Raw genomic sequence first — 12,972 nt, 5'->3', positions numbered from 1 at the left:
ATTTTGAGTCCACAATCAGTCCAGTGAAGCCAGATTAAGCTATGAAGGTTGCTGTTGTGTTTACTACTCGGCATTACAGATGTGGATGGGTGAGAACAGTGGCTGGAAATGTCATCTAAGGAGACAAGCGTCTGGTTAGTGGAACAGAAACAGCTACAGGCATAAGACAAACTATCTCAGCCCCCTGAGGACCTTTGTGTGATCTAACTTTCCACAAATAGTATTTATATCTTTGGAAACACATGAAGTTTAACCTTTAATGGCAGCTCTATTTTAGGCCAAAATAGTGTGTACTTATATACACAGTAGTTGGAAGTTTTTTTTTTTATTTAAAAAATTTTTAGTTTATTTATTTTTTGAGAGAGAGAGAGAGAGAGAGAGAGAGAGCGAGCAGGGGAGGGGCAGAGAGAGAGGGAGAGAGAGAGAGAGTCCCAAGCAGGTTCTGCAGTGTCAGGGTAGAGCATGGTATGGGGCTTGAACTCATGAACTGTTGAGTTCACACCCCGAGCCGAAATCAAGTCAGATGCTTAACCAACTGAGCCACCCAGGCACCCCAGAGTAGTTGGAAGTTTTGAAAGAATCACTGTTTAAAGTATATAGAAATTTTACTAAGTTATTTTTGAGAGTTGGGGTTCATGAATCTTACACCTCTCCCACTCTACAGTTTCTTGATGAAGATAGATTCAAGGAGGCACAAAGAAATCCAATGATAGTGTTAGTTTTATAATGATTAAGCTAGATTGGAGGACATGGCTGGACTTTCCATCTTCTTCTAGGAACTTAGACCACAGGATCCCAACTTATTTACCCAGGAGTAGGCAGAGAGGCTGAAACTACACAGCATACACCTGGATGGCCCTGGGCAGGAGGCCGCTAAGCCTAGATGTGACATAATATAAGCTTGAATACAGGTGCTCTGTGCCACCACAAGAGCTGATGCACCCTGTACCTCCATGCCCTCCTGTATTTCCATGAATGTCAAGCTCTTATCACTTTCACCAAGCCAAGAGCAAAAGTATGCACACACGCACACACACACACACACACCCTATATCACCAAGAGCAGGAAAAAAAAATCACTGCTTCTCATCTGCAGGTGTTGTTGATTCTATGGGAATTCTATTTTAATCAAAGGAAAAAAAACCCTTTCATTGTAAATACTTTCAGCTCTACTGTAGATTTCTAGCAGAAGTGTGTCACGTTGAAAATCAATTGATTCTAAACGTCTAGGGCTAAAATAACACTTTTGACAGCAGTGCAAAAGCAACAACAACAAAAAGAACAAAGTAAATTTGAATCTCTATTATGTTTATTATGGAAAATGAAATGCAAAAAATCATACTTAAAATTTTTTGAGGGTAAAACAAAGTCATCCGTCGAATTTCCTTCCTTCCTTCATTCAAAAATCAAATTCAAAATGAGAGCAGAAGTGTATAAATTTCAAAATCCTGATCTATCCTTATTTAAATCCTAATATTCCATATTTTTTTCTAGGAAATAAAATTTTATTGGTAGGTCAATTTCTGGAGGATGGGGACTTTCTTGAATAAACCATTTTATGACTTTCATATATAGACATCATGAAAAGATATAAATTTAGATTCTAATATTGATACATTCATAAATGGAATTTCACTTTGAGTACTACTGTTTTTTTCAGAGATTTAACATTATACTACACTTTTGGTCTTTCTCAGCTGAGTATTGACACACACAAATGATTTTCACATTGACAGCTATAATTTTTCTGGGTGGCATTTAAATTAATATACATCATCCAAAATAATTACACGAATTTATCTTTTAAGCAACAGTAAATATGGACAAACATCAAGATTTCACATATTCTGCTCTTATAAACAAGTATGGTTTTAGTAGTTTAAAAACACAGCCAGCTATAGTTACAGTGTTCTTATGATTGGTTAGCCTTTTATTTTTATCTAAGATACAAAGATGGCACATTAATTCTCCAAAACATAAATACATATTAAATATTATTAACTTTCTACTGAGAAATGGTTATATTTGCACTTTGCCACATGGAGTTCTCTATTAATGGAAACTCATATATCCATTTATATCTTCAACCTAATACCCAGGCAACATAATTTTTGGTGTCAAGGAATCAGGGTCAAATTACATTAGATTTTAGGAACCAGATCAGACTTTTTGATCTCTAATAGAGTATTTCCTTTTAGGAAAAATGAGAGAAACTCAAACATCATTTCACTGATTAGAGTTGTGATAAGTTGACAAGTGTTGTCCAGTGTTGACATTTGCTGGCTAATGTCTCTCATCTTGTTATCTAGTCCACACAGTATTACCTGTTATCAATAATAGGAATTTACTTGAGTCCACTTGACGGAACTCCCAAATGCTCATATTCTATTATCCTGCCAACATCATCTGTAATTTAAAAAAAAACAAAAACAAACTTTTACTCTTTGACTTCTCTTTGGTGTTGCTAAACATCATTTTGCTTATCTCAAGAGAATGCGTACAATCATTTTCCTCTTCAAGGGATCATATACTGTTTTGAAACCTATGGATAGATCTCTAAAAAAAAGGTAGGGCTTTTATCAGCCTGTGCGAATAAACACACGAATAAATGTACAAATGGAGCCTACAAAACATAATTGATTTTCCCCAGTGTTTGTCATTTCCAGATGTAAAATTAGGTGCTTAAAGAACAGCATTAAACCTTTGGAGGTGCTCAGGTACCAGTCTATGACAATAACTAGATTTTCATAGTGAGGCAGGGCTTTCCTAAGCACCAAATCTGCTACCTGGGAGTATAACACCATTTAACGGGGAGCATTTGATCCCATGTTAATGTATAGAAAACAGAACAGTCATGGAAAGATGCAGTTTTCAATTGTTTTAATTTGTAATTTATTTAAATATTAACAGTATGAATGAAATGCATTTATGTGTGTATATATATGTGGGTAAGCTATTTACAGTTATGCCATGTATACATTTTTATGTGTAGAAAATGAAAATACTCCTTGATTAGCCCTTTTGAGGCTTTTGAACAACTGTTTCGTTTTCCTGCTTTCGTACAACTCTTTGAGGATTTAGGTTAATTCATACAAGGTATGTACACAATCACACCCATAGCATGTACATCCTAGTCACACACTTACCACGGAGAGGATGTGTGAGGAATGTAAATCATGCCGGTGGTCAAAGAACTGACCTTACCTGTGACTAATGGCATGGTTAATTAACCTGGCAGATTTAGTAACATGCCAGTGTATTGCCAATGTATTCAGCCTTTGTGATAATTATGTTATCTACTCTCAGAAATGATAAAACACACACACACACACACACACACATACACACCAGCCCTTTCTGACCTTCAGAAATGAAAGGACAAATTCTGTTACTGAATACACATGTACACTTCTGTTGGCTTTATTCATTTTCATACATGTGCCTACCCGATGACAGAACTTGGTTTTGAAATGGGACACGGCATGTTTTTTTTTCCTACACATAGAAAGAGAAAACCAACCACTCACAGACTATACACACTTACAAAATGTATTGACATACCACAACCGGCTACAGTATTATGCACAACATATTGTTCACATGTTAGTACAGCAGAGAAAAATACATTGAGGAATTTAGGAATTATTAGTATATTTCTTTCTTGAGTTTTCAGGTCAGGCCCTGTTGACCTTTCTCAGCCTCAGGAAAGCTATGTCCAGATGTCCTTAAAATAAAAATTAGTCTCTCCTCTCCTCTAGGGATTGAGGAGCATGACTGTAATACTGCAATCTTCTGATTTACCAACATCAGTTTAAGATGTGATGGAAAACATTATGAAAAATAATTTACTCAAAGATGTGGCCTAAAAGAAGCGTTAAGGAATCTCAGCTAAAATCATTAAGAGATCCTGATAAACGTGAGTAAGCTCCTTCTACCCACCCATTCAACATAGTTTGCTTTGTACAGTCTTCACGTGATATTAAAGCAATGGTATAAAACAGAAAAATCATTTATCCACTTAGAAGTTTTGCTAAAAAATAGGCAATCTAATTTTTTAAAGTAACAAAGAGTAATGCTAGTAGTAATGTTAAAAAGCAAGCCATAATTTTCACCCTGCAAATCAGTGGATGACATCCCCGCATCATAAGAGATCAAGAAAGAAGTTAGCATTTCTCTCCCACTTATTTCTCCTTAACACATGTAAATCACTAGGTTATTTCTCATCATAATTCTCACCATGCTGGTTGATGATTTGTATCATTTTATGAAATGTAAAATAGTGACTTATTTTTTTGCAGCCAATTGATTTTGAGCTTGAACTGAAAACAGGGCTAGTATTTAGAAACGCCCATCTGGAATATCATTTTCTGTAAGGCATTATTTGAGGCCCTTTTTGATATGAGTACTCATGTTTTAGTTATTTTACATTTGGGAACACATTTTTTTCATAGCTAAGGCTGGTAATCCTCTAGGCAGAATTAACTGAATTGCTTTGCTACGTGCAAGTGTCCAGGAAGAGTAATTACTATATATTTAACCCCTCTGTTTCAACAAGGTTTCTGGTTGAATCTATCTTGAATTTTAAGCTAGCAAGACTTTTTGACTCCTTTTTCGTCTTGGCTAGCATTAAGACAGAGATGTTACCTTATCTCTACTAATGTCCACCGGCGCTGTATCTCTTTATAGAGCTCCTAAACACGTTTTTCGAGCAAGAAAGCAGAAATTATGCCTTCGCTTGTTTTATCTTGTGGGTTATAGTCAGTCTTCACGGAGCAAACCATATTACATAACGGTGTGCTCGTATAGATGCACTTGCTGGTATAACTGCCTCTTTTTGGCACATTATTGCTTGGCTTTAATTTCATTTTCAACAGTCTTTATTCTCATGATGAGTATCTGAGATTTCTGGGTCTTAAAAAAATAACAAACTTGTGAATAACATCTTGTTGCACCATTCTGGCCTCCATAGTCATTTCACCAAGGCCCATGGTTATTTAAATGTTCTTTATAATTATCTTCACCTTGACTTAACTAATAGTCAACAGTAATTTTTCAGGATTTTTTGTTGTTTCTATCTACACATATATACAGATGTATCGGATTTACTTTGAGAGGTTATTTGGTTGTGGCAAGTGAGTAGTTTAGCTGGTGAGTGTTCACAGTTAAGAGTAGCTGTAATGACCTCTGGCAGATGTCACTGATTACTTGTGAGACAGAATTTTTCCACCTCAATCCATCTTCATTTATGTCCTTGGTCATCGCAAATAAAGTTTATCTTATTTCTGCAGCCAAGGAGAATTTTTTTTCCCAAGAGCAAGATAAATTTCATGGAAATGTTTCAGTATTTACAAGACTATTTTTTCCCCCTTTGCAAAAATGTCTAAAATTTTGTAGACATCCTTAAGCCTGTGTGTCTGCAAAGATGACATTTATAATTACTCATCCAGTTGCAGAATTCCATTAAGAAGGCTATAGTTACAAGAATGGACAGGAGATTTAGCGTATCACCTGTTATCTGCCAGGTGGCAGCAGCTGACCCACATTTGGAGAGATTCAACCAAAAGGGCCACACACAGCATCAAAGAACGTTGCTCACAGAAGACAAAATGCTCGAATATCAATATAAAATAGCAAACACTGAAGCAGACCTGGACAAGACTTCTGATTCACTGTGTAGACAAAACAGGGGTGGGGACAAGATGGTCAGCTCAATTATCCAAGATACTGCTGAGTTCACTGTATTATCATCACAAAGGGAAATTCACAGGCTTCATTTCTCAAATACCGTTTAGGACAAAGCAGGAGAGAGTAAACAGTATCATCTCCATGGCAGCATCGTAGCCGATTAGTAAATCAGACAGGAAGAGGCCCACACAAGGCTACAAGTGCCCAAGTGTCAGTAAAAACACATACACATATATGCAAACCTTATCCTAATGTATTGTTTTTCTTTATACTGATTCTTAAAAAGTAGACAAGAGATGTGGTGAATTATCTGGTACTAGAAATGGACCACTTTTTTAACACTTGCACAATATGTAGGAGGAATAGAAGATAATTTCTCACATTTTGGCAGCAAAACAGTAACAGTGGATACAGCAAAGGCCAAACAATTTACATTAACAGCATACTCATATATATCCTCTGTAAACAAAGTGTAAAGTCACAGGATATTATATTCTTCATGTGGTATATACAGGTATTCTCAGAATGATGGGAACTCCTAGAAATGAGAGAAATAACATTAGAATAAGCTAGGAACAATAAAACCTCAATACTCTCAGGATGCAACCAAAAGTCATTTCCTTTTTCTGTTTTCTACTTGAAAATGACAAGCTCCTATTAGAGATTTGGTCCCCAAATTCAGCCTCTAGGGTATATGTTACACATGCATATTCACTACAGTTTGTTTAAATTTTGAGATGTAAGCTATAACGTGAAGAATACTGGTATCCAAAGTACCAATTATCAGACAATTCTGAAGATTAAGAAGTCATCAAAAATCAAATTATATCGACATAGCTGAACTTGTCAAGGTAGGAAAACACACTAATATATTTTATAAATATTTCATTTTGGACGCAAACAAAAAGGATTCTCCGACCTAACAAAATGTTCAACTTATGCCATTGGTCCAAAACATAAACATAGAGCAGTTGGTCTGTGGCACCAAAGCCAGTAATCCAGAAGGACATAATTAGAAAAGCACTGAAGATAAACATATGACAGCTCAAGCGGTGCCATTTTTCTTGTGGTCATTAAAATAGAAAAATCGACATTAAAATTAAAATTCTAGTATTCACTGGGTAAGCCATAACGCCTCTTAACATTGTAAATATTTCATTATCTTCCAGACACTGTGTTCTAATTCATCTCTCTTATACTACTTGCTTAAGAAATATTTTATATTTCCTCCATATATCTCAATGATTAAAAAACATGTTTTTAATTTTCTCTTTAACGTTTTATTTATTTTTGAGACAGAGAGAGACAGAGCATGAACGGGGGAGGGTCAGAGAGAGAGAGGGAGACACAGAATCTGAAACAGGCTCCAGGCTCTGAGCTGTCAGCACAGAGCCCGACGAGGGGCTGGAACTCACGGACCGTGAGATCATGACCTGAGCCAAAGTCGGCCGCTTAACCGACTGAGCCACCCAGGCGCCCCTGACTAAAAAACATTTAAAAGGAACAGAACATCTGAAAGAAATTAAGGCCAAAAACAATTTTCAACCTGCTATGTCATGCAGCCAGGCTAAGAAATAGCCCAACAAATTCAAAGAATCTGCTATGAAAGCTGTTTTCCACTTCCATTTTGTTGAACCAACCTAAGGAGTCACGAATGATGTGCTGCATGTCAATGTTGTGTCACAGATCGAAGTGAGGGAAAATTTTCAGGTTAAGGTTTTATGGTGTGAGTACTTGGAGTGTCATAAAGCAAAAGCATGGCTTGTCTTCAGGAGGCTTCATTATTTACCCACTCGGTGGTCTTTTCCTTACTGTTTTGAAAAGCTGTTCCTTCTTTAAGATTCAATACACAACTAAACGAGAAAAGTTTTATACTATTTTATGACAAGCTCTAGAGTGTGGCAGAAGTAAAGGTGAAAAGTAAAAAAAAAAAAAAATAAAGATTAAGAAGGAAAGGCTAGTTCCAGTACCAAAGAAAACCAAAGTTACTAAATCAGATCTTAGGTTTTACTATGAGAGGCACACTGCAACGCTACATTTAGTTTTAAGTAACTTAATGTGATTTTCTTTTAATTTAATGTGCGACAAAGGTCTACAACTCTCTTAGGCCTCTGCCTCATTTTTAACTTGAGCTATTTACAATTTATAAGCTTACATTTATAATTTATAAATGTATAATTATACATTTCTAATTTCAGTATTTCTAATTCACGTGGTTACTCTAACCTCATAAGAATAAATATTACTACCAGATGCTAAATTCTTCCTTTCCCGCTATTTTAATGCAGGAACAACCTGTTCTGGCCCCTCCCTACACAGCTGAGGATTACCTGGGGCCCACCCATCTGGAGCGGGCGCTGCTGACAGCTGCTACTGTGTACACAGGGTGTTCTCTGTGTGTACACAGCACGTATGCCAACGTGTGAGGGAGACAGGCAGTGAGGAAAGGGTAGGAGGGACACGACACCCTGGCAAAAGCATCTCCAACAGAAGCCACACGAACACTACTTCAAACGGGTATTCGAGGCCAAAGAGAGAATTTTAGACTACATCTCTGATCCTTAACAGTAATTTGATTGATAATCTGATGGCAATTTCTACTGTAGGTAGTATTCTTAATAAGGGCCAGTTGGTAAGAAATGGGAAAATGTGCCTAATTAAAAAATTCAAAGGGTGGCTCCAAATGTAACCACTGTGATTTTACCATTCTTAGGCTCTAAGAGTACTGGGGCTGCAGTCCATTTATGCAGTTGTCATCTACGGTCCTATTGCTTTCAAAGAAACCAGGGGCTATTTACTAATTTGGGTTGTGCTCCGTTTAGCATGTGGTGTTAAAGCTCAGGCACAAAAGATTTTTCCCTATATGCTCAGAATCTGCAAAAGAGAATTAACAAAAATAGAAGCCAAAACAGAGGTTTTGAGTTTACTGCACAAACGCCATTTATGCGTCACCAGAGAGAGAGAATACATGGATAGACGCTCTTTTCTGGCTCATCTAGGGGAATGAGCTCAGAGAAGGCAACCAGGGAGCACCCCTTCCACATTTAACAATCTGGCTTTGTAAATGTAAGGTGGAGACGAGCAATCTCCCTACATGAATCTAGGAGGGGAAACTTTTCCAGAGCCCTGCCTCATCTCCCTTTTCCACACCCCTCCAACTCTCAAGCCACTACTGGTCATCCCAGCCCAGTACCCTGCAAGACACTCATGGGTACAAATGAAAAGCTCCTCTTCTGGAGGCAGGTGAGCGCTGAGCTCAAACAGGTGCCTATGGTTTCAAAATCTATAGCCCACTAGAAGCTCAAACCAGGTTTTAGTAAGGGCTTTTTTTTTTTTTTTTTTTTACTGGGTTTGAAGGATGAGACACAATGGTATTTCTGTTAAAATCAGTAAGTTGACAGAGGCTACCTTTTTACTACAGATGAGAAATTTAAGCAATTAGATGATATTAGTCTACCTACAAAAACATGAGAAGTTTGTGTTCTATTTGGTGTTCACTACATTTTTCTATTAGAAGCTACTGCATAAGCAAGTCAAAAGGAAAACACAAACTGCATCCCGTTTATAGGAGTTGAAATTAGACCCATCGCTTTTGTTACTTCCTTTTTTTGACACAGAAAAGGTTTCAACACAGAAACCTTAACACTCTCAGCAGAATGTTTTTGGAGAACACCTGTACTACACAAACTTTAGTATACTTAATAATTTGATGACTCTTTCCAAGAATTCAGTTGCATGTACTTCCTCTAAAGAAATAGGAATTTCATCTCGTCAGAATCATAGAGATGCCCCTTGCCTTCAGTGCAGGAAAATCTGTAGATATAAATTCAAGTTTTACGTGGGCAGTATTCATATTCAAAAGCTCAGCTAATTTTCCTAACGTAACTTTCTTACATTTGTTGACGATATAACAAGGTTTACCAAAACAGTTATCTGCAGATGTTGACAAATATTAATTCATTTGGTATTGTATGCATTTAAATGCTTTTCCTTAATGTCATCTGGCTGAAGAGCAAGTAGAATTTATTTCACAGTTTTACATTATAGTTCTTATCGTCTACTTAAATTCTGTGTGGTAATAGCATTCTTATTGCAATATGACTAGAAAGTATAACAGTATTTTTGCTAGTTTTAATATTAAGCAGGGATTTTAATGGAAACACCACAGTGTGATATGTTGAGGCAGTAATACAAAGTGACACGTATTTAATGATAGTGCTAGTTCTATAAGTAACATCATATTAAAAAATCCAGTGAGTGTTATTTCCTCTTAATTAGGGTCATTAACCTTCAGTGGAGCTTTCTTCTTTTCTTTTGTTCTTTCTTTCAAATTGAAATGATATTTTTATTTATGGAGCCCCAATCAAAGGACCCAACAATTCTTAATAGCAACTTCCAATAGTTGATTCTTGCTTGTCTTCCTGGTCTCTCCAAAAAAACAAAAAACAAAAAACAAAAAACAAAAACTAAGTAAGCTTTGACAAATAGAGACACTTAGGAATACCATAAATATACACAAGGGTTCCCATACACATTCTCTTTCAGTCTAGCACAGAAGAAGGGGCAGGACGAACACAGCAGTTGGGGCGTCGAAAGTTCTGCAGCATGGACTGTAAAACACTGTGCTGCCTTCCTTTGAGCTTTTTATTTGAAGAAGTATCTGAGGAAATGGATCTCCGGGTCTGGCTGTTTTGAGCTTTGATTAATTTCTCATGTTCCCTGATTTGTCTCTGTAGATGGTTCTGGATTGCGATACCCAGGGACTCTGGGTCCAGGGAGGCACCATACACTTCCCAGGTCATGCCCTGCTCATCCCACACGACGTCCCTGACACGCTTGGACTGTTTCAACTGCAGCTTGGAGTCGGCGCCCAGCTGCTTTTTCTTCTCTCCTGGGGTGAGTCCCACCTGGGCGGCAGCCGCGGTCACATTTAACTTTTGCTCCTTGAGGAACTCGCTGACTCGGCTGGCCCGCCGTGGGCTGGCTTTGACCAGGCGAGAAGGGGTCCTCTTGCCAGAACCTGGACTGGAGTCACCCATGGAATCGGATGGGAGGCTCAGGCTGGTGGCTGTCTTGGTCTGTCTATTTTCCTCCAGGGTACCCTCCTGGTTCTTCCTCACTGGGGAGGGCGTAGGACTAGCAGCTGACCCAGTGCCTCCACTTTCTTGAGATTTAGGATTGAGCAGCAGGGTTTTGGCCTCTGCCCTGGCCCTGACATCAAGGATATCGGTGCCTCTACATTCTTGTTTTACTATCTGAGGAGATGCCGGCTGCTTCTCTCTTGCATCTCCTTTGTCAGTGGGATCCAGGCTCCCGGGCTGGTTGGCTTTGTTGGCAGGACCACAAGAGTCAGAGAGTTGGCAGTCTGGGTTTGTTTCGTGACCATCTGTGGTTTTCACTGCAAACTCAGATGGCTTGGTTTCAACTTTCCTCAATTCATGATTTGTTTCGGTTTGACTTCCCGCACTGAAAGAAATCTGGTCAGTGGGGCTGGCTTTCAGGGACCTGGAATTCACACCTGAAAGCTGTTTAGAGGTGGGCTCTTCCCTTGCTGGGGTCATTCCTGCAGACCCTGTATCTTCCTTACACAGATCCTGAGTATTACCGGATGCCACGGTGATGGATGAGATCTTAAGGACCTCACTCGGTAAGCTCATCAATTTGCATTCCCCTTGGAGAGCTGTGGAAACAGCGGCAGCTGCCTGGATGTGCACTTCTGGCATGATGCTGGGGCACGGACCTGACCCTTGTGGGGAGTGGATGTTGTCAGATAGCTCCAGCGTGTGGCTCCCACTGCCGCTGCCATTGCAAATGACACGCAGCTGCTCTTGTTCCAAACACTCAGGAATTGGGGTTTCCTTTAAGAATGCAGCGAGGATGCTGGGGCTGGTGGAGACCGATCTGTTCTCCACACTTGCCACTGCCTGCACCCCAGCATCTTGCCGAGCCCTGTCGGGAGCTTCCGTGACCTCACTTGCAGCTTCGTTGGTCATTGTACTTGCTTCTTTGAACCTTGACACCTGATCTTGAGGATGTGTGGAGACTTTGCTAGTGAGGTGGGGTGGTTGAGGTGTCACAGAAGTCACGGACTGGCTGTCTGAAGTGGTGGCTGAGGGCTGTTTGTTCCCTGAACATCCTTCTTCTCTCGCGGGAGAGTCACAGGACCTTGTCTGGGAGTCGCATATGGCTCCTGGCCTTGCCCCTTTGGGTTGGCCTACAGGAGACGAGGGGTGACTGAACACCTTGGCTGCTGTATTTGCAGTCTGCAGCATTCCCTGGATTGTTTTTTGAGAAGAAAAATCACAGGGCACTTGGTCTTTGCTGTTGCTCTGGGTGCTTCCCACAGGGCAATTTGACTTTTCAGGTTTTTCAAGAATCTCCCCATCCGAGGTTCTCTGTGTTTTCAGCAGAGTGTCTTCAGGTCCTGATAAGGGGCTGGCATTGAGCTGGTCACCTGGGGTCACCTGGTGGGTGTGTTGGTTGGCTGGCATTGTAAATGCTTCATCTATGAGATCCTTTCCTGCTGCAGAACATGGGGCTGGTGCTGTGGGCTCACTGCTTCCTGGCAGCTGGGTTTTGTCAGAACTGCATGTAGGAGACACTTTTTCCACCTCATTGAAGACACCAGGAGAAGACATGTCTGGCTGGGTGGTCTCATGCTCAAAGGCCTGCATCAGGACCTCAGCAGCTGCACTGGGGCTGAGGTCTGGCTCTGCAGGAATGCTGGAAAGGCCATTGGTGTTCTCACACAAGACGGCTGGTGGAGACCGAGGGGAGGCAGGCTGCACTTCTCCTAGATCCTCTTCTTTTCCAGAAGCTGTGATCAAGGAAGTTTTAGCTGATCTCAAAGGGTCCGGTACAGTCCCCATGGAATTCTTCTTCAGGAAATCCTCAGAGCTCTCCCCGGAACAGTGTTCCACCTGGGAAGCAGTTTTAGCTCAGTGTAGGGACGGAGTCAGGGACGATTCCTCTGAAGGATCAATCTGTGAATCAAGGAAATAGTATGATTAACACGGTACAGCATTTAGGGGTTGAAAATACAGCAAACTGTAATTTGTACAAGATCTTATAAGCACACTAAACCTTTTCCTCGCGTATTCATTGCTATAAAACATAGATCTTGGGAAGAAAGACTTTGAAAAAAATATTTTAATTATACAAGTATTATTTGGTACATTAGTTTCTGCTTGCATCCCATTTCTGTCTGCAAATAGGTTTTTAATGTATTTACCTAAGCATTTGATAACTACCCAAAAGTCATTTGTGTAGTCTGATTTACCAGATATC

At 39.6% G+C, this 12,972-nt stretch overlaps 1 protein-coding gene across 2 annotated transcripts in view; it reads right to left on the bottom strand.

Moving 5' to 3' along the window:
* Window positions 1-1,291: 1,291 nt before the first annotated feature.
* Window positions 1,292-12,972, bottom strand: part of GPRIN3 (GPRIN family member 3) — a 67,217-nt gene continuing 55,536 nt past the window's right edge. For both annotated transcript variants that reach the window (XM_058721914.1, XM_058721915.1), the window contains exon 2: window positions 1,292-12,668. In XM_058721914.1, coding sequence (XP_058577897.1) covers window positions 10,227-12,554 — 2,328 coding nt within the window. In that variant the 5' untranslated portion in view covers window positions 12,555-12,668 and the 3' untranslated portion in view covers window positions 1,292-10,226. The remainder of the gene's footprint in view (window positions 12,669-12,972) is intronic.

Source organism: Neofelis nebulosa, chromosome 3, assembly GCF_028018385.1.
Source record: "Neofelis nebulosa isolate mNeoNeb1 chromosome 3, mNeoNeb1.pri, whole genome shotgun sequence".
In the NCBI taxonomy this organism is placed as follows: domain Eukaryota; kingdom Metazoa; phylum Chordata; class Mammalia; order Carnivora; family Felidae; genus Neofelis; species Neofelis nebulosa.
The sequence above is the reverse complement of the archived record's forward strand: the minus strand, read 5'-3'. Positions and strand labels throughout refer to the sequence as shown.